This window comes from Takifugu rubripes, chromosome 18, assembly GCF_901000725.2.
Source record: "Takifugu rubripes chromosome 18, fTakRub1.2, whole genome shotgun sequence".
Classification (NCBI taxonomy): domain Eukaryota; kingdom Metazoa; phylum Chordata; class Actinopteri; order Tetraodontiformes; family Tetraodontidae; genus Takifugu; species Takifugu rubripes.
This window is the reverse complement of record NC_042302.1, coordinates 9,218,567-9,241,148: the sequence shown is the minus strand read 5'-3', so window position 1 is coordinate 9,241,148 and position 22,582 is coordinate 9,218,567. Positions and strand designations below refer to the sequence as shown.

Sequence of the window (22,582 nt, the reverse complement as noted above, 5' to 3'; positions counted from 1 at the left end):
CTCCTGAGCAACATTGAGAACAGCAACCCGACACTTACGTACATCACAAGGTGCGTTCAGTGCCCGGCCCCGCGCTACAATATTCGTTATAAAATCAGAATGCTATGACAGCGGTAGAGGCAAACAACAAATTCACCTTTCAGTAAAATAAAAGGACACAAACATTCCTAAATCCAGGTTTTATTGAGTTATTCACACTGTAATGGACCAGCATCACGATGCATTAAAAACACTGATGCTAACGCCGCTAACATGCTAGTTGTTAGCACTCAGAAGGTTCAAAGACGCCAGTCATTAAACAGCCATAGTATATTACTGATGTTTACCACTTACACAGATACCTACTCAAAGGCAATCAGAAGTTCATATTTGGGTATAGTTCAGGAGTCCTTTCAGGTTCTCTCTCTCTCAGAATCTGAAAGAAACTGCAGGGAAATTAAACCAAGAGGGATTCAACTGTTGCCCCGTTTGAAACTGTTCTTTTCCTCAACGTGTAAAGGTAAGACGTAGCATGTGACATAATGTGCAGGAGGGATATGCTAAGCTTCAAACTGAAGGAGTTTCCGATAAATCTGCGTATACTTATTCTTTACTTACAACTGTAAGTAAAAAAGCGCCACGATTATTCGAACCAAACCACCGTTTATGCTGATAATCGCCAGCCCGCTTTACTCGTGATGCTGTTGACATATATGCTAATTTCTGCCAGCGGAATCCTTTCCTGACGTCTGTTGCATAAGGTCCTTCTCCCCCCAAAAAAGCAAGCTTCTTCGCATTTTTGCTTCCAGAGTTCAAGAAGAAGCATTTTGAGTTTTGCAAAGATGAACAGCAGTTCAGAAGAATAAAGGTTTCTATTTACAGGATGGTTGTTTGTCATGATTTATATCTCCTCTAGTGATGACATCAGCGGCCGGGTCATCTGAAAAGCACAAAGAAATTAAGTTTAACACGACGACATGGATGTTACAGTTCAACAATATGCTCTGAGTAATATTAAACACTGGCACAGCATATTGTTTTATATTCTGAGCGATTAACGAGGTGCTGATTTCAGGTTAACGCTAAATCGACAAGCAGCCGCCCCCTCCCTGTCAGCAGAAAGGAACCTTCCACGTGTCTGGGCGCTGATGGGCGGAGGACATTAACACCTTTTGACTGCCTGTTTGAACCGCTGCTAAAAATACGGGGAGGGAAAATGAAGCAGTGGTGGGTGTTTGTTTAATTGGTGGCTGTTGGGTACTAATTAAAGTGACAAAAGATTCATTTGTGCATGGTAGCTGAAGCACAGCTGTCTCAGCCGTGGATGGTGACAGGTGCAGAGGCTCCTGCTCACGGAATTCATTAGCATAAATCCCTGTATTCACTTTGCTTTGTGCTGTAAGTACAACGCAATAGGCGAGTATTTAAACAGGTGAGCGTTACACTGAGGTTCCACCCGCGTAAAGCCAAAACCAGAGGAAGGAATCCTGTGGAGTTCGTCTGTCTCCTGATGGGTAATTATCAGCACAGATCAAAATGTGACGGCTCTTTGGGGAGCCTCTCGGGTAGGACGAGGCTCCGAATTCATTAAAATGTTTGCACAAGAATTTAGCAGCTTAGCATAATGGAGAGAAGATGGCAGGAGTAGCATTTCAGTTAATTGTCATTCACAATTTTTGAAAGTCTTGAAAGAACTCATTTTATGTCCAGAGTGGATCCCACTAAAACTCGATTAATCCAAGTGCGACTGTTATTACTAATGAATATTTTTAGGTTGCTTAGCTAACAATGTTGTATTTTATTAAAAAAAAAGAAGTCATTTTTTGCGCAGGAAATTTTAAATCCAACCATATAATACAACAATTCTTTCTCCAAAGCGTTGTGATTACTGCAGATTAAACATTGTAAATGTAAAACACGTTCAAAACAAAGAAGAAAAACACAGACGTGAGAATGTCAAAGGTTTAAATTGATTTTTCACATATTCAAAAATGCCAAAGAACGAAGCGGCTCTTAAAGTTTGTTATTGTTTTTAGTCCTTTCTCTCATTTTAAAATACCAAAGACAAACACCAATGTTAATGTGCTCTTTGCATTTTTTTACATTTAAAAAATGCCAGAAGAGAGTTGGAGATTCATGGATGTGAAAATGTGGCAATAAAAGGCGGCATGCTCCTCTGGTAAAACAGCATTGTTGTCCTGCATAATGTAACTAATAAAGCTATGGAACCTTTGATGGGCTGCATGTGGTTAACAATGGGCCACATGCAGCCCGCGGGCCGCGTGTTTGACATCCCTGCAAAAACTGTCATTTTCATCACACTGAACTTCAAAGTTTCCTTCTTTGAAGAACAAATGATGCAAATAAACTCTTGCGGTGGACCAGATTAGAAACCGAATGCAGTTGGGAAATTTGATCAATGGCACCGTTTTCAAGAGAAAAATGTGCATTTGCACTTTTGACTTGTTGAAATATTTTTTCTATTGCAACTGAAAGCTCAGAAAAATGATATATTACCTGGATTCCACATCTGACGTTACCAAAGCTGGTCTCTGTCTGCCGAAATCTGTGCAAAAACAGCACAAAGGACAAGAAATATTAAAAGGATACTTCAGGGTTCGACTTGGAGCCACAGTATAGCGTTTCCTCAAGACTTTCAAGCCGTTCTGAGCTCTGCGCTATTAAAAGAAAAACCAAATTGCACATATAAAAATACCCCATTCTGAGGTCCCGACACGTCGATAGTGCCGGGCTCCAGGCTCCAGGCTCCAGGCAGGTGCGGTGTGAGCAGTTTTAATAATTAAGTGAGTGGAAAGAGACAGAAGTGAAGCCTACGGGTCGTCATAACATGCTGAAGGATGAGGGCATCGTGTTACAACTTTAAAAGCAAGTAACTGGAGTGAGTAATTGGACAGTTTGGGCCCTGAGAGTGGCTTGAAAGTGCTAAGGAGACACGGCAGCCCATTGATTACAGGCTCTTCAGGGGTCCCAACACTGCCTGCAAACATTAGCTCTCTTTAAGTAAAGACAGGACAGACGGCTGTAATTGGAGCCACACTCAGTCGACCTTGAGCAGCCGTGCACGTGCACGCTCAACAAGTCCTGTACGCGGCGTTCCGGCCTTACCTTCGTAGTTTTGATCTTGTTCCCCGTTGCACAGCTCCAGCCCTTCAGATCCGGGAGAACTTTGCATTCCTCCCCGTCAAGGCACGGCTGCATCTGACACCACCACTTCTGCTCCACGATGGAGGCTGGAGAAACAATAAGCCTTTTTACCGTCTGCAGGCCACAAGTTTCAGCCTAAAATGGATCCTGGTTTGGCAAAAACTCTCGCTTGCATGTGCCTACAGAGAGAACTCCAGCCTGACAACAGTTGTTATTCGTTGATCTGCTTTCTACCAACTTTTGATGAGTTTTTCAGGCTGACATTTACTGATATTCAGACGCCTGAAAATACTGAGCCATATAAAAACAAGCAATGCAGCAATTGCCAGGAAGCTGCCGTTACGAACAAACCTATTTTAACAAAGTATCAAAATATTTCCATTTCATAACAGTTTAAAAGTTAGAGTAATTTGATTCTGAAAATTAGGTAATCGGCAACAACATCAGATGTTTAATTTAATTCAAGATACTCCAAAACGGTGGATCCTATTCTGACCCTGCTGTCACAGAGTTAATTACACTTGATTTTACAGTTGATTTTTGAAAAATTAAAATATCTGCTTGTTAAGTGTTGGCTGGCGAGGTGACGGCGAGGAAAGGTATGATTCGCAGAGGGAACCTTGGCGTTGACTCCACCGTCATCACTGAAGTAGCCGTCGTTTAAATTTGCTGTATTACAGAGCTCGTTATCAGCGCTCCCCCTAATGAAGAGGACGGTTATTGCAACCCAGGCGTAACGCTGGAGCCTCGCCACAATAAGCTACACAGACACTCTGTGACACGAGGGAATCAATTTGCAATTTGTAGCGTGCGGCTGTTGCGTTAGCTGTGTGAAACTCACATCGGGTCAACAGCGAACAGATGGTTACCGTGGAGCAGCTGCTACTAAAAGCAACGAAAGTTTCTCTTTCTATTAAAAGAGAAAATTTACTGACTTGCTACTCGAGGTGTGACGCCTGGCAGTAAGAAGGTGTTTTTAATACTAAAATATTAAACAACTATAGTTGTGTTTTTTTATGGAGGGAATCTTCAGTAGGATAGGACAGGATAGCACGCAGGATAATGTCCAACTCATAGCACCCCCATGCTACCGATTAGCATACTGGTGTTACCGTAGCACCACGGGTCAAAAGTTGTTCTTCAATATGTCCGTATTCTTCATTTTTACTGGTATTATTTGAGAGAGACAATAACCTAAAAAAAAGACTAAAATCAAGGTTCTGATATCTTCAATCGCAGTGTTTTAGATTATTAGCATCACCGGGGCATCTCCGATTTATTAAAGATGTGTGCAGGTTCATTAATCTTCATATAAAGAGGAGATTGTCTCGCAGAGATGAGCTGAAGGTATTCCCTGGTTGCAGAAGAAAGAATAATTAAAAGGTTAAGTGCTGATCCTTTTTCTGCCGCGGTCCCCTGCGGAGCGTTAAACGGAGGCCAACGACTCGCAGCTCTAATTTGCAGAAAATGTCAATACTAAAATGTCAACGGATAGGTCACCAGGACGATTGGGCGCAGACTTCAGCTCCAAGTCTGGGCTGTTCGGGACGACACAGGCACTTCAGATGAGTTGGGGATGTGATTAGCACATTGTTGTACTGCGTGAGGCCTCAGGGCGGCTGCACGGAATCAGGTATATGGCAGCCGATGGTGCGTTTAAGGACAGTGCAGCACCTGCAGGACGGAGGGAGACTCTTAAAGTGACAAGATTTATTCTTTAGGATGGGAGGAGATGGAGCATAGGATTGTGGGGAGAGGTTATGAGGACCAGCGGTTGACGCTCAGCTCACTTTTCTCAAATTCCAGACATTTTCAAAAGGGGTACAAAAGAAAAAACGTGTTGACAGTTTGCACCAGTTTTGCTCTGCATCCAGAGCTTTTGAAATGATGATTAAATGTCTCCCTTTCATCTCTTATCAAAGAGGAACCGAGATGTAGCGCTGCGGCAGAATAAAGAAGGAAAAGCATCGCATCGTACCGTCCACGCAGGACGGGGCGGCTCGAGTGGTTCCAGCCACTTGTCCAGGAAAGCAGGAGCACTTCACAGTTTGGGACCGCTCCTCGATCTTGTTCTTGTTGCAGCAGCGGTGCAGCGCCACCACCTCGCAGGTGCCCGTCCGGACGTGATGCGGCGCTGCAGAAACGGCAGAGAAGGGGGGCCAAGATGAAGGATGCTAAAATCTCAGATTCTGCTGTCCTGTGAAGGGAACTTAAGAGACAGTCTAAGGGATTAAAGTGGTTTAGTGTTATTGAGGCAGCCAAAAGCTTGTGAAACGAGCTAATTTACTTCACTTCAGCAGCATGCAGAGAGGAGTGAGGCTGAGCAAAATGAAGGCAGGAATAACCGACTCTGATGAGCCTTAATCGCTGGCCGTGACGACCGCAGACGGATCTACGGTCTCACCCCCGGACAGACCGCAGCAGTTTACAGTTGTCATCAGTGAGACGGACAAAGAGACGCTTGGCCTCTCTTTAATTAATGGACCGCAAGCGCTCATGAGGAAATTATGCCTCCCGGAAAAGCTCGATGATGTCAATCATCAGGACTCCTGGACCAGAATTCAATAAAGAATAATTTAAAAATGCACAAATGCCACAGAGCAGATCCTTTTAGTCTGTTGTGAGGTGAACATCACAACAGAGTTGTGAGGTGAGCATCGGATCCCACAGAGGCTCCAGTAGACTGAGATTAGAGCAATTTGAAGACCCTGGACCAGCCATGGACCAGCCTTGGCCCAGCCCCTGGACCAGCCTTGGCCCAGCCCCTGGCCCAGCCCCTGGACCAGCCTTGGCCCAGCCCCTGGCCCAGCCCCTGGCCCAGCCCCTGGACCAGCCTTGGCCCAGCCCCTGGACCAGCCCCTGGACCAGCCTTGGCCCAGCCCCTGGACCAGTAATGATCAGTGCAGACTGGGAACAGACCAGAAGAGCAGAAGGAGGAGCTTCAGATGGGACTGAAAGGTCCCTCCTCCCTCTGAGACGCTGCGACTGGACCCATGTGTCCAGGAGCAGTGAAGTCCAGACGGCGTCCAGCTGTAACCTGCTGCAGACAGGATGCCAGACGCGTTCCTCCAGATGAGGTTTTTTATGGGAAAGCCACGATAAAATCGGGGCCGTTATGGCGGTAATAGAACCTCCCCATCATGTTTGGAGACCCTTCAGAATTCTCTACTGCGCCACTATGTCTCTAGTATCTCTAGTGGGACACACGAAGGAAATATCCCATAATGTTGTCGAACATCACATCTGCCCAAAACAGATGTTTAACGTTACGTAATTGTCCAATACGCAATTTATTCCTTACTGAGTACTTGTTGTCCTGTTATTTCTCGCCGCTAATCAAGCAAACGAAAGCGCTGAAATCCCCTTCAAAATTAAAGCACGTCTCTTTTGCTCGGTCTGACCTGCTGGAATAATTATAACTGTCCAAATTCACACAGTTGCTCTTTAAATGACGTAACGACGCGTCTCATAATGAAGATGTTGTGCCCTTCATAATTGGATTAAACCTTGATTAAACAATGGATGATGGGATATGCTGCTTGGTCATTTGGTCAACTTATACATGATGGCATGGCACTATATAGGCGATAGGGAGTCATTTTGGCAACAATTTCACTTCTGTCTTGAGTTTCCATCACCAGCAACACAACAGTGTGTTCGTGAGGGTCCTAGTAGCAGGTTTACACTCTGGCAGAATCACGTCGGCCCCTTTGATGATTCTTTAAGGGCAGGAAAAAAAAAACAAGTTTAAAAACTCCTTCGGTTCAGCTCTGAGTCTCTCAGGTCCGGGAATCCTTTGATCTGGAGGCCGTTTAACGGAGAGCAACGGTTCATTTGGATCGCTCTTCCTCCGGCGGGGAAGCGTTCCTGCCTTGCTCAGTGGACAATTTTGGAAAAAGCTGTCGGTGAACAGCAAGTCACAGCCTGTCCTCCTCTCCATTCAAGGCTTGTTGAGCACAGTTCCGCCATTAAACTGAGGAGCACAAACAAACGCTGAGAGCTGAATCTGGCGCAGCTGTAATCACCAGACGTGCTGGCGGTGATGGCTGTTTATCACAGGGACGTCTGGGGCCCCGTTAACGCTCTCTGGGGGCCACTTCCTGTCTGCAGGAAGCCATTACTGCCGCTGAGGGTTTCAGGTGTGCATATCTGCGTCACATCACATCCGATGGTTTTGATCGTGGCCTTTGCCAGAGGTCCAAAAACAGAGGAAGAACTATCAAAGCTTCTCCCAGAGCGTCTTGCGCTGCTTTGATTCTTGCTAACAGGATTTCCACAACCGTAGCTACGATGATTCGAAAAGTCCTTACCTCTCAAAAATGTCCTCATTTTGATAGTAAAATGTGTATTATGGTCCTCACTATGATGACGGACCAGAACACACACATTTGTCTCAGTGGTTCTGAACTGGCCTGACTTTTTCACCCCACAAACTGTTGTGTGATTTATTTCCTTTAGCAGCAAGCAGCATGCAAACATGCTAATGAAAACAAATCAGAAGCAGCTTGTGATCAAGGGCCTGAGCCTCGTCCCGTGGTCAATAAAGGATAAGCACCACGGCGTGGAAGCCTTTAAAGGTTGTGTGGTGAACACCCCCACTATCAGCGAGCATCTGTCTGGCAAATGCAGACAAGGAGGTTGACACAAACCGAAGCAACGACATTTTCTGATCACTCAAACTCGAAGATTCCACATCTGGTAAATCAATGATCCGTTTTTTTTTTGTTTTTTTTATCAACTCGTGTTTCCTCCCTTTCAAAGACGGGGCTTTGTTCTCCTCCCCTGTCTGGCGCGGAAACACGTCTTCTCTCCTCCGGATGCATCCCGGGTTCATCGCCTCCCTCGAATGATAACAGGTTTACAGCCACAGAAACAGCACCCAGGGGAAATTAGCGGACTGTAGCCGCCATCAGAGGGAAATTGAAAGCGCGCGGGATTATTTTCATGCACTTTCGTGCTGAAATGATGAGCGTCCTGAGCGCCTCGTGCTGCCAATCAAAGGCGCTCATGAGGAGCGGCGCTGCTGCCTAATTGGTCGACGAAGAGGCGTTTTCCATCAAGCTGGTGGAGGGACTCCCTGTCCGACAGAGACACAGGCTGCACGCGAGCAACTAGCCCAGGCGGCAGGTCGGCCTTCGCTAGCAACAAGAGCGCGTCCTTCTACTAGAGTGCTGCTTAGTGTCTTAATAACTGCACAGTATTTAGCAGCTTGATCTGCCGGGGCTGCTGCCAAACCTTTCAGACCTGAAAGATGCCAAATCTCAGGTAATCGGGAGTTAGCATTGGGACGACGTCAGCTAACCACAAGGTTGCCAACTTTTCCTATTGTCGTGGTCTTTGACCTAGAAATTGCCTGATCCCAATGAGCTGGAAGTCCAGACGAGCTTATGTGGTGCTACAACCACAGCGCCTGTCACACGCGTCTGTGGGTGCGTTCGGCTGTCAGGGACTCACCTGTAGTTGCTTCTGTTGGCGCCGCCATCTCCCAGACGGTGATCAAAAGCACCACGACGCACATGGCCCCTTTAATTCCGATCTGCGTGTATCGCTCCCTCATCCTGGGAGACAGGAAACAGGAAGCGTGAGCAGAAACTGAATCATTAAAACAATTTCAGCCTCTGACCCCCATCCAACGTCCAGGAGAAGAGGAGCTTTACCAGGAGATGGGACTGGACACACACACACACACACACACACACACACACACACACACACTCCACCCCCTCAATGCAACATCAGGCTTAAGTAACCAACTAATTCGGCTTCAGCGCGAGGACAGTCCGCCAGGCTGCGGTAGCTAATCCAGCCCTCCTCGTTACCTCCTGTAGCCTAATGAAGTGTGGTGGAATCCGGAGCCCATCTGGCGCAGCGTGTCATCATCGACAGTCAGCGATCGCATTTCAAACGGGGATGCAGAAACGCGGCGGTAATTACTGGAAGAGGCCTGGTATCGTATGGCGCGAGCTTCCACTGTTACAAGCCGTGTTTCTGCCTTATTTAGCACCTCCTGCCTCTTATCTCTCTGGCGCATTGACATATAGATCGACTAAACCTTGTTGGGGGTTCTCAGATTATTTCTGTGATTAACTTTATTTTGGCGAAGCGAACGCGCAGCCAGCGCCAATAAAAACAAACGCTGCTGGATTTTTCTTCCTTACTTGATTGCCACGGGCCTTGGAGGGATAATCCGTGTCAAAAAGTGGAGGAACGAAGAAGAAATGTGCAACACGAAGAAGAAAATGCAACGTGTAGGGAATTTCCTTTTAGTCTTTCTGGTGATTCTGGTCGTTTGCTGCATCACATCCTGTCAGCCAGACTGGACATCAGACTTCCTAGAAGACTTCCAGAAATTGGAAAAATGTCCTCTAAATGTTGGCTACAATTGCAACATGACGGTAAAACTGATGTATTTGCTGAAATTGACTGTAAATTGTGCGCCGACTGCAGGTGCTTGTCACAGCGGGGGGTGGTGTTTAGCTTTGTGCTCGCATGTGTGGAGCCAATGAGAACGGGAAGAGGTGTCACGCCGGCGCCCATCCAGGACATATATACAGTATTTACACGGCATCATGTGTTGGCTGCAATTCCTTAAATGAAATCTCTTTGTCCCTAAATGTCCAAATGGAGGTCAAGGTGGTCAACGTGCTGTTTGTTATCAGTAGCGTCCATGTTTTTGTGCTACTTTTAGCCAGTGTTGCTTTATTCCAGCAGCAATTTATGAAAAATTGTTGAGGGTCGACTGTGGGTTATAGATCCGTTCTGACAACATTCAAGCATCGTGCACCATTCTTAGCTTCGTAGCTAATGTTACACTCTTGCAAAATGATGGCGAGGAGCGCGCACGTGCCTGTTTTATTGGGTCGCACCCCCATCATGATGGAAATGTTAGCAAAACTAGCAGAGAACACATGAAACGTCTGGCAGACTGTAGTTCCCATGCCAGGCCACTAGATGGAGGTGTGATTTGTGGGATGAAGTTACGTTAAATTATTACGTTGTTCGGATTTCATGGTCACGTCAAATCTGCCATTCTTCATTATTGTTCTGTCAATTTAGAATAAATACTAACGTTACCCTGTTTCCATGGAAACGGAGGCTGGGGTTGTTTTAAAAACGCTCCACTCTGGATTGAGAGGCTGAAAGTGTCGTTTCCATGTGAACAGCCGAAAACTTGACCGAGATTTTTCCTTCTTCACCTGAAAAAGTCGGCCGGAGGAGCTGGGCGCCGAACCGTCGGCGGAACGTCCAGCAGAATCAATATCTGGCCGCTGTTGTGCTTCCGAAGCGGAAATAACTTTCATTCCCAACGAGGAACTAAGTCTTCTTCGTTGAGTAGAGTGTGCTGCAAATGTTATCTGTTGTTGTTGCCGATGAAATTGATTAAACTGCTGTTTAGGGGAAGACGGGCTGGAAAAGTGTGACCTGATTGAAGGCTCTAATTGCGCGTATTAGGCGGTAACGAGCGCCATCAACATGAGGCATTAACGGCCCGGCGCACACGGCGGCAGAGGGGCGACAAACAGTTGTAAAGCGAAGCGTCAATGAAATGCCTAATTATCCCCTGATCGTTGCCCTGATTTGTCCAGTTGCCAGCAGAGACGGACTCGTCCCCTTCGCTGCCGCAGCGTTTGCCTTATTATGGGATATTTGCTGCCTCCTCTCCTGGATCTTTGCCCTCACGTTTATCGGGCCCTGTTGCAAATCTGCACATTTGCTTTCAGGATCCGAAGAATTTTTTCCCTCTCTTCTCCTTGGGAATAAACACATTTAGAATCGTCGCTTTTATCACCCTTTCAGAGAGGAGGGGAAAAAAAAGAATTCCCGCATCTCTTAAATCAGACGACATCAGTTACGTTACCTCAGATACGGGAGCTGTCAGGAGCTGTCGCGCTCTGGTTTATTTTAGGGTCCTTCATAGGATTGTGTGACTTATTTTGCCATTTTTCTGTGTAATTTTAGTAGTTTCCTCGCGATCAGCACTTTCAACGCCGTTTTCTCTGGGACAAAAACCCGAACCAGGGTTCAAATTCACAAACGTAAAAACGATGGGGCGTCTGTCAGCGAGGTCGCCGTACAACCGTGTCAAGGGGAGCCGGCGCTCCGCGCTGACCTCTTTTCCCACCGTTGTCCCATTTGTGTCACTTATTTCCCTACCTTGATGGGATTACACAAAGCCACAATAATATTCATTAGTCTGCTGAGGGCTCCATTATCCTTGGCCCATTATTGCTAAATGTTTCTGCAGAGGAGAACAAAAACTGTGGGGAATTAATCCCCTCTTTCTCTGCACGCTGTGATTTATTTCCTCTCTTGTGTTTCTGTGTTTGAAAGCTCGAAAACTCGCAGTCGAACCTGTCGCACTTTACTCGTGTCAGTCTTTCTTTGACCGAGCGACGCCCGTCCGGATGAACAGAGAATTCCTTCACCCACTTTGGGCCCCTGTGATCAGATGGTTAGGGTTAGGGTTAGGCTCCATAGAAGTGACATCATGCATCATTAATGAGGGCTGATGGAAGCCAGCGACACTATTTTGATGCGTTGAATTATTTGGATACCGGAGTATTGACGCTCGCCATCAACGCCGCGTCGCCGTTTAACCCCCGGGACGCTCGCTGCCCTGAGGGGGCGGCCAGGGGAGACGTGGAGCGTCTCATCCCGTCTGCAGCTTGTTGTGGACTTACAAGAGGGTTTTTCCATAAATATCTTTGGCGTTTAAGCTGCTCTCGTCGCACTGATGAAGCGTTTTGTGTTCGGGGCAGTAATCATTTTAAAAATGGAAGATTCAATTTCCATGTCTGCAGAAAGTGGCACCCTTGGACCGCTGACGGCGAGCGTGTAATCCAGAGCGTCCCGGAGGCTGAACGACAGGCGGAGGGAGTTTCGGTAAACCCTTCAGAACTGGACTTCTCCTTTGTGTCCCCGCGGCTGGACTGGATACAGGGATTACCGCCTTCCCCCCCCCCCCCCCCCCCCCCTTCATCTCCATCACGCTCCGCTCCTGGACCGCGACGCAGGCCGCCGCCTCCGACGGCTGCCGGGAGCCGATTGCCTCGCCGGCCAAGCGGACGCCGTCCGTTTGCCAAAACACAGATGTTCCCTTCTGACAGGCGAGGAGTGAAGCGCTGAGCCCTGTCACAGCACGGGGGGGGGGGGCGCTTTGTCACGCCTCGTGTGAAGCATCTGCTTCAAATCCCGCTCAGCTCGCTTGGTAAACGCCACGAGACAGCTGTCAGAGCCGCGGTGAAGTCGGCGCATGAACTTAGGGGCTATAAAAAGAGGCCCGCTTTAGCACATTGTCATTGTCAGCGACTCGCTAATCAAATCAAATCCACTGTGGGACTTTTGGGGTCCAAATTCTGAGAGCGGTTCAGTTTCCTCCTCAGGCTTTCACGCTGGCATCTGATTTCCTGCTTGTATCTGGTTATTTTTGGACGACTCTTGGTATCAATTCTAGCACATAATCCACATAACAAACCACAGAGCTGACGGCGCCGCGAGAGATCCGGTTTAACGCCCGTGTGTCCGTGTCGGGTTTCGGTTCGGACTTTTCTTGTGTTTTTGAAAATCAAACGAAGTTTGTTTTGAGCCGCAGGAACGCCGCTCTGTCTCTGCGGGGCGAAGGTCCTCCTGCCAGACCCGCTTTGGTTTCCCTCCGATACTGATCAGAACCGAAAAATGCAATCTCTGCCCGACTTGTGCGGAGGGGAAAACTGATTGGGACGCTCCCCGCTGTGGCGTGAGGCTGAGCGAGCGAGGCCTTGATTGGCCCCGATGCGCCGTAACCCGACGCCTGGCGCCCTTTTACCACCGAGACGACCTTCCGTAACGAAGACGTGGATATGAGATCGAGAGGCCAAACCGCAACGGCCAAATGGTTCCGACCAAAGTTTCCCTTTGATCAGGATGTCTCAGCATCACTGTCCAGTGACCCAGTTCAGCTGTGGCCGTTCGCTCCCTAATCCATCCATCCATCCATCCATCCATCCATCCATCCATCCATCCATCCATCCATCCATCCATCCATCCATCCCTCATCCAGCCATCTATTGATCCATCCATCATCTATCCATCCATTCCTCATCCCTCCATCCCTCCCTCCATCCGTCCTTCATCCATCCATCCATCCATCCCTCCCTCATCCATCCCTCATCCAGCCATCTATAGATCCATCCATCCATCCATCCATCATCCATCCATCTATAGATCCATCCATCATCCGTCTATCATCCCTCCATCCCTCATCCATCCCTCATCCATCCATCATCCGTCTATCATCCATCCATCATCCGTCTATCATCCATCCATTCATCCGTCTATCATCCATCCATCATCCCTCCATCATCCCTCCATCCATCCCTCATCCATCCATCTTTCCATCCCTCATCCATCCATCTATAGATCCATCCATCATCCATTCACCCCCCATCCATCCCTCATCCATCCATCTATAGATCCATCCCTCATCCATCCATCATCCCTCCCTCCCTCCCTTCATCATCCCTCATCCATCATCATCCCTCCATCCATCCACCATCCATCCATCCATCCACCATCCATCCATCCATCCTTCAGCCTCTCTAACACAGGAACAGAGAACCCTTCCCTGTCCTCTTGATTATGTAGCAGTGAATATAATATCTGTAGCCAACTCTTTTATGGGATGTAATAACTCCAGCAAGTGTGTTTGATCATTTGGGGGCTGTTTGATGACTGAGATGGGGGCCGCCACGTGGGTGCTGGACTGTTGCTCCATCAGCATCATCTTGACTTTTTGATGAACAACAGAATTCATTTTGCTGCTCGGTTCAAATCCAACATTTGGGAGGAAACGCTGAACTTCTCCGCGACGGCAGAACTCTCTAGAAACGCCCGTGGGAGCCGTTGAGCTTCCTGGCAGACAGCAAAGGTGCTTCCATGGTGCCAGATTAAAGTGCAGTTATCCTTCTAAAAACAGTGCTTTTAAAGCAGCATCATCAGTCTCAGCGAGTCGTCGCCTCTTTAGTCCAAGACGTCTGATCTCCACGGATGAGTGTAGGACAACAGGGGGGGACGCTAAATAAATGATGGAGAAATTAGCTGTCCCTGACAGCTGGCCCTCAGCAGGGAGCTGTCACCACAATTCCATTTCACTTTTGTGGGTCACAACTTCACGCCGGCGCCGTTTCCCGATGAGTCGGGACTTTTGGGTCGATGCTGCGTGATTGGCAACATCTGTGGTGGTCACAGAAGACGATAGGCAGAGGGAGAAGGAGGCAAAGAGAGTTTACGTCTCCGTTTTTGTCCCCCAGCTCGGGAGGGTTTTTTGACTTGCTTCGGAATAATAAAGGCTGTTTCCGCTCTTGTCCCAGTTTGAGGAACGCCGTCCTGCGTGAGAGGAGACGCGAGAGGCGACTTGAACAGAAGCAAAAAATGGTGTCATTTCTGAAACAAAAGTCCTCCGTCGGTGGAAAACCAAGTTTTTGCGTCCTGCTTTCTTTGTGTTCCCTTTTAACTGTTAGTCAAATATTCATAAGAGGAATTTTGAACCCCCTCCAACATCGAGGACGTATCGTAGCATTTAATACTGTGATTATAACTATGTATCGCACTGTTGGAGCGACTTGTTAACACCCCACGTGTGGTTAAGATACATTTCTACGACTTAATCCCGACGACGATAAACTAAAATTCCGGATTAACTAATGTGACACGTGGCGTTTTCCTCCTGTTGGCGGCCATTAAAAATGCATCTCAGCTGTCTCGTCTGTCTGCATCTAAACTGAGGAGCTCTGCCGGATCAACAGAAATATTTTTCCACCTAAAGAAAAGTGAAGATGTCCCACGATCAATAATTTGGAGTCTAAAAACATCCGAGTATGGCCGAGTATGTACTACACAAGTCTACAAGTCCGTTCCTGCATACTGGGGATTGAGAGATGGCTTCTTAATTCACAGAGAATCAGGACGTCTCATTCCTCCCCCCAGTTCCAGGCAGCGTCGGTGCATCACCTGAACCCCCACGGCACCACATTATAGATAGCTAGAAGAGGACTTGTTTCCCTGCGTAATAACCCAGAGACGTGGCCATATTTTCACGTCTGGACCATTTTATTGTCCCAGCAGTGAAGCAATGGCTGATGTTCGCCGATGTCTCGCTGAGAGGGGCTTGATGGGATTATAGCCACAGCGCTCCTTTAAAAAGAGAAGAAGTGCAGCTATGTGAGCCGTAGGAAACCTGTGATGCTTTACAGTCCAAGACAGCGCCGCTTTTCTTCTCACCGTCCGACAGGCGGCATGTATCAAACACTCAGCCTTCCTCTTCCTCTGCCGTCGCTCCTGACAAGTTCAAGCACCTGCAGTGGTTTTATCAGCCCCTGTAATAATATTTGATTTTAAAAGAGCCTTCCGGTCCAGAGCCAGGAGGTTCCATAGGCTCCCTGTCCTCTCCACTCCACACATGGAATCTATCCGTTGTTCAGGCTGGCGATGACACCCACGTTATATAAACAGCCCAGATACCAGCCGCAGAAGCGTCAATCAAGGCGCGACTCGCGGCGCCAAACGGCTGCCAGGGCCTTCGTTCTGGAGCTGAGACGGCTAATAAAGTGAGCAGATATCGCTGGAAGACGGGCGCCCGCGGGCGGGGCGGCGTTTTGTCCTCCTCTGCTTTATCTGGGAATTTTTATTCGCGGATCTTCGGTGACGGGCCCGACCCGCACGACCTCAGGACACTTCCTGTGGCGAGTGTGACTGTAAATAACAACGCTGACACGTCAAATTAGTGCAAATAACCGATGGGGGGGGGGGCAGGGGGCAGAGTCCTGGAGAAGCTGACAGGCAATTATAAGACTCCGATTAGCTTCAAAGGCAAGTTGCTCAGGTAGCCAATTATCACCAGTGAATCTCAGATGTTCTGCCCCCCCCCCCCCCCCTCCAGGCCGACAGGTCCGGTTTGCAGCTTTCTGAGGAGGATTGAGACCTTCAGCTGAACAGAGACAACATTCCGTCCTCTCAAGACCTGCAGCAACGGATGCTGCTCCAGTCTGGAGCGTCAGCAGCATCGGGTCTGGAGGTCTGATGTTCCTCACTCACACCAGGAGAAATCCAGTCCGCGAAAGCCGCAGAGCCCAATTTGTAGAGAAGGAAAAAGGCGCTCGACAAGACGGGTTGGGATTTGATACGGTCAGCTGGGAAATCGCTCTGGAAAACCTGCAGCCGACGCTGAGAAATGTAGGAAATGCTAAATCAGACAGAGGAGGGAGGGAACCAAAGGCCTCCCGTTGTGGTCGCATAGGAACTATTTTCTAATCGCAAAATGTTTTTTTTGGAATGAGAAACCTTTATTGTTCTTCCATTTTTCTTTCTTTTTAGATCAGTGGTCATCAACCCGGTCCTACAAGTCCCATAATCCAGATGTGTTCTGTCCCACCAGCTGCTTCCACCAGTTTTCTAGCAGGAAGGACGGAGATTCTGGGCCTTGTAGGACCGGGTTGATGATCCCAAGTTCTGATGGGTCCAGATTCTGTCATTGATCGAACTCTGAAAAGCCTGTTTAATTTCTTCTTTTTTAGCATTTGGGGGGTAATTATCCTCATCTTGTCCCTGCTGAGCCTCCTGTCCTCAGCTGGATCCCGACTTCCTTGACGACATCCATGTATTCCTGCGCCGTTCCAACTATCCAGTCATTTAGGGCGTCACAAGGATGAAGCAGTTAATTATTCAATAATAATGGAATAATTAACGTTTCTGCTGCCGTGTTTATTCTCCAAACGCTACACAGATGCTACCTGCAGGAGGCCGTCTCAGGATTACAGAGACAGGACTTTGAAAGGGGATTAACAAAATCAGGCTTGGATGCTTTACGTTAGCTTGTCAGGCTGCTAGCGCGTGGCTGTAGCGGGCTCCTGCGGGGCTGCTGGGACGGCCCGACTGGAGCAGCATGTTCAGGAAGAGAAGTGGGCTGGAAAAAGATCTTTGTAATTGCTCAAAAGCATTTAAGATGAGCGCAGAGCCATTAAAATTCAACAGCAACTCTTTTTTGGGGCTTTCTATGCTGTTTTACACGGAACAACAGGACTAGAGTTATTTTAGCCGCGGCCCTCGCGAGGTTTATAATCCGGGCTAAGTGACAGGCTAATTTGTGGTATTAGATTGCTTTCATTGGCTCTTTGGGTCCCGCTTTGAACGGCGGCGATATAAAAAGATCGCTCCTGCCTTAGCGGTCACATTGACTTGACTTGGGGATGTGTGTGTGTGTGTGGGGGGGGGGGGGGTGCTCTCACTGAGGCCATATTTGCTCAGTCATGTTCAATCTTCTCACTGCAGATGGAAAACAAGCAAACGGGACTGAGCTAAACTCGGAGCCACTTTGGGGAAAATAGAGTTCCGAAGGATTTCGGTGCAAATGTGACGTCTTTTGGTTAGAAATTTCAGAAGTAATAGATCATTTTTTTCATTGTTATCTTTAGCATGTCGAAGCGCGTGCAGCTACTCCTCACCCTCTTTAGTTAGCGTCATCCCTCCATCCCTGCCACTATTCTCCATTCATCCATTCATCCTCCGTCCACTGCTGCTCCGTACATCTGCTAAAGCTAACAGGGACCTGAGCCAACCTCTGATTCTGTTTGAAGCTTCACAAATATCACAGGACGGAATCGCTGAGAACTTCAAACAGGAAGCGGGGCTCAGAAGGTCATCGGGTCGTAGCTTTGGAGCTCACGTGACTAAACAAAAGAACGTGGTCAGCTGAGCAGGTTGGTGGCCCCCGGTGACGCTTCAGGGCCACTTTATCTTTAATAGAATACAGTCGTAAAAACACAGAAAAGACACATTTTCCCTCTGTCTTGTATACGATTTTACTTTGCAACCTATAAATTATATAAACACTCGTATTCATTTACAACTTTAATCTCCAAATCTCCGAATCTGTGGCTCCAGAAGTTCTGACTTCATCCTGGCTAATCCCAAAGAACCGAGCAGGAGAAGCCTCGCAGTCGGGTTTAGAGGTTAATTATGCAAAACTGAAGCCTTGACGTGATTTAAACAAGTCGGGTTTACAAAGATTCTGCTTGTCTGTGCTTGTCTCGCCGCTAGATGTGGGGAAAAGGCTGTTTAATTTGGCCTCTTAAGTTTAATTTAACGTCATCAGAGAGCCAGAGGTTCCTGATGTGAAACCATTTTCTAAATGTGTGTGTGCGTCACCTCAAGAGCGGCCCTGAAACACACAGACGAGCGGGGAGGAAGTCCTTGCAGGCGAGTGTCAGAGGCTGAAACAAGCAATTAAAGGCACTAAAAAAGGGAGGATTAACTCAAACCAATCCACAACCTCCCCCATTTTCCTACATAAATGTTGTAAAGGGAGGATGTGGAGATTTAGCCAAGCATATCAGAACTAATGGGCTGGCGGCTCTGCCCCCGGAACCAGGAACAGCCCTGGCGAAGATGGCCGAGGCAGATTGCTCCTAGATTTAGGTGATTAAGACGCCGGCGGCCCGGCTCCTCGTTCCGGTGAAGGAAATGTAAAATGTCACGCCGAATGCTAACATATGGAAGAGTTCGCTTCCCAAATCCAGATTCCTTCTGCAGGGAACCCGGAGCACAGATCGGGATAAAATCCGGAGCTTCTGCAGATTCAGAAACTCCGTTGGTCCCCAAACAGCTTTTGGGATTTAATATCGTCACCGTTGGAGACGTGAAATAAATGAAGGATTTGATGGACAAAAACCAGTTTTGCTGTGTGACTTTAACCACAGATGAGGTGTAACCGTGGTAACGTGTCTGATGGTGAGGATGAGCCAGATGTTTGGCTGCGTTGGCTCTGGTGAACATTAGCGTTCGCTTGCTCAGGTCCACATCATTTGGTAATAACTCACCATCACGTGCGCAGTCTCAACGCGGCCTGAAACCGCTGCTCTACGTGCACAAACAGCACCGAGGAAACAATTAAACGTACATTACCGTCACATTTTATCCATTTCTTACTGGTTTTAGTCCTGCTGGCGTCCTAAACGGGCCTTTATTTTAGAGAACGCCAAGGTTGAGAGTGTACATGATCACTTTACTGTGGGATTTAGGGGTGTGTGTGTGTGTGTGTGTGTGTGTGTGTGTGTGTGTGTGTGTGTGGAGGGGGGGGGCCTATAACTGTAACTTAGTTTGACTCATGGATATCAGTCTTCCACTTCCATCAGTGAATAAAAGCTAATAAAGCAATATAGAAATATTGTGTCCAACGGCGTGAAGCGATCTCTCTGGGAGACTCTCCTCACACGACGGTCCCGTCGCAGCTCTCGGGTCAGCGTTCCTCTTTAAACGAGCGGGAAATCTGCCTCCTCTCATCCCGTCTGACTGTTGCCGGGCGTCCTGTCTTATTAAAGCTGCAGCAAGCTCAAGGCAGCAGCAGTTGGACGGTCGTTACTGACGGCGTCCGCGTCTGGCGTTCGCTGATCATCCAATCAGATCTGGAGACTCAGAGCTCTTGGCTATTCAGCCGAAACCAGCCGGGGGCCCGCCCGAGTCCCGCGCTCATCTGGCGGAATCGGCGGACAGCAAAGAACAAAACAATGGACAGTTCAAAGAAGCGGCGTCCTGTCGGAGCCTCTTTAGAATGAACAACTCGCCGTGTTTGTCATAGCAACCCCACAGCCTCCTCATTAGGACAGAATAGAGGATATTCAGCGGGAGGCAGAGGGGCGGTTCTGCTGACGTGCCGTCTGAAAGGGCCGGTCTGGAAACCCGAGACCGAATTCGACAGGTGCTAGTAGATAATTGGGAGCCGCGCTGGCCGCGACCGCGGCGCCGCCGTCTCCTCCAGCTCATTACTATCACTCAGGAATCTCTCCTAAAATCCTCCGCAGACACATAACTTCAGCATCTCCCCTGGAAGTCCCTCATCAAATTGGCCTCCGCTTAGCGAGCTGCTGACAGGCTGTAAACGCTCGTGGTCGTCTCGGGTCGTGCAGGAAGAAACGGCCGCTAACACTACGCTAACCCCAGAGGCAGGATTCATCCTGAATCACTGTAAACCAGCGCTAGCTTACTGGAATCCTCTCGCAGCCTCTGACCGATCACAACGCCACCTGCCACTGGACAGACCCGATGTCTCCCTGACCGTCGCTACAACCTCGTCCCGGTCGAGCGTCGCCATTTTGGAAACCAAAGCCGAGCCGGCGGACGTCAGTGTTGCCCTTTAATGAAGATCGGATCCTGCGGAAGGAGCCGGAGCTTCAAAGGGCCGCGCGCTTCGATAGCAGGTCTGCTGAGACTGCAGGTGGAATTCTGGTGCACGTCATTAAAGCAGCGCTCTTCAAAGACGCTTCCCAAAATAGCAAAAATAACAGTTTGGGCTGCTCCGGTTGGCCGCCATGGATTTTCCCGGGACTATAACAGCGCATCTTTTCGGCTTCTTCTTCTGTCACGCGTCTCTCAGTTGTCGTGGTAACGGCGCGGCGCTCCACATGATGAAGTCACCCATCACCTGTTGGTCCGACAGGTGACGCACACACTATCCAGGAGGCTCCACTCAGCTTTGTTTGTTTTATGTTACTGCACTAAATTAGACCATTTCACAAGTTCTTTGCGATTTAGTTTTATGACTGTCGTCATGGCGTCTCAGCTTTATTGTGTTGCTACGTGACAGTTCGATTTGGGACTGACATCAGCAATCGACTGGAACAGAAATATGAAATTCTGAGGCTCCTGATTCACAGTTGCCGTATTTTCGACGGACTCGGCCTCTTCCGAGATGTCTGAACTGTCCAAAACCTCTTTCACTCATCGGCATCGCTGCCGTCGATGACCGATACGTCTGTCGGACCGACCGTTGCGGCTCCTTAATAAACCTCAGCAGAGAAAAGGCCTCACGCCCGCGGAGTGTTTCCTCACTCCGCTCCGCTGTAATTAGCTGTCAGCGCGCTGGGCTTGATGTTCTAATTGGTTCCTGTGCTGATTTCAGCTCTGGAAAATTGGCAGTTTAAGAACTTGACGTGCACGGTGCCGAAGTGACGGGCAGAGTGGAAAACATCCGCTTTCGGCTGCACACAAAATTCGCACGTCGGCGAGGAGAATCTGAACTGTCGCCACGGCTAGCGGTTAGCATGTTGCCACGGATTAGCTGCCCGTCACTGGAACAGCACGCAGACGTCTTACTTGTCACAGCAGGAAGTGGAATGTCCATAATGGTCCAAAGCTGATGGACAGTGGACACCCCGCTGTGGGAGGCTGACGTGATCAAGCGTGACCGTGGAAGAGTTTAACCTGTGAGCTGATCTGTGGTCAGATCCTCCTCCGCTGGCACCGGGCCAGAGTGGTGCCGATACCTGGAACATCTGGCGGGGGCATCAACAAATCAACGTTACCTGGTACCTGAGTACCTGGAGCCCAGAGCGGACGGTGGCCGCGGCAACAAGCCTGTAAAAACGCTCTCGTTTCCAATCAGGTTCATTGATCATTTCCTGACTGGTGCAGCCCGAAGCAGGAAAACAATGGTGGGATCGCTTCTGCTCCTGAGACAAACTGAAAACACCCCCCTCCTCTTCCTCCTCTCTTCATCCCTCCCTCCTCTACATCTCCAGCTGTCGCCTGGTAGAATGTAAATGAGCCCCTCAGCAGCGAGCCGACGGCGGTGTCAGCCCCCTCCTTAGTCTCTGGTCTCATTAGAGGCCGAGTGTAGCTGACATTTACTCAGCCGCCGCGTCGGCTGGCTCTTCATGCGGGCCACATGGGTCAAAACAATACACAGGGAAACTTTAACAAGCCAAAGCTCCTTGGGGAGTGAGGTGTCATGAGGGTGGTGGGGGGGGGGATGCCAAAATACAGATTTGTAAGAGGGAGGAAGCGAGAGGGAAATAAGCCAGGTTGCTTTTTAATCCATTCCTATCACGGCGTCCCCACAAGTATTTATAATCACGTCACTAACGAAGCAATTAACTCTTCGGTTCAGTCGCTCTCTGTGACCTCTGGCCGACCTTGGAGCTCCATCTAATTACTGCCACTTCCCCCACAAATGTGACCGATCGGCACGCAGGACGCGTGCTTCATCGATCACGGGCGTCCTACAACAAAGTCGGCGCCGAATCGGACTAAAGAGGCAGGAATCCTCGCCGGAGACGTCCCAGAAGCTTTTCCGATGTCTTCCGGGGGGCAAACGAACGCAGTGGTTTCGGGATTCTTTTGATTTTTAACCAATTAAATGGAAAAAAAGGAAGGATTTTCCCAATTGCACTGTAACAAGAAGCCCAAAGAGCCTCACAGGCGCCGATATTTCACTTATTTACACCAGGCGGTATCAGAGCTCCGAGGCGTGGACGGTTGTTGCCCGTCTCCCGGATCTGTAACATCTGGAGGAGATCAGGTCGGTGATCAGCTCAGCCGTCTCCTGAGCTCCGGGGTTACTGCGGCTCCAGGAGCCGCTCTGTCACTCTGGAATTAATAGGACGGCCGCGGCTGCTCCCTCACCCTCCTC

General features: G+C 48.7%; 1 protein-coding gene across 1 annotated transcript in view; it reads right to left on the bottom strand.

Annotated features, from left to right (window-relative positions):
* Positions 1-20: 20 nt before the first annotated feature.
* The window catches only part of LOC115246690 (chemokine-like protein TAFA-2), a 26,891-nt gene continuing 4,329 nt past the window's right edge, over positions 21-22,582 (bottom strand). Inside the window, exons 2-6 of the mRNA XM_029825838.1 lie at positions 8,599-8,702; positions 5,123-5,278; positions 3,106-3,230; positions 2,497-2,545; positions 21-919 (exon numbers count right to left, since the gene is read on the bottom strand). Coding sequence (XP_029681698.1) covers positions 2,516-2,545; positions 3,106-3,230; positions 5,123-5,278; positions 8,599-8,701 — 414 coding nt within the window. The 5' untranslated portion in view covers position 8,702 and the 3' untranslated portion in view covers positions 21-919; positions 2,497-2,515. The remainder of the gene's footprint in view (positions 920-2,496; positions 2,546-3,105; positions 3,231-5,122; positions 5,279-8,598; positions 8,703-22,582) is intronic.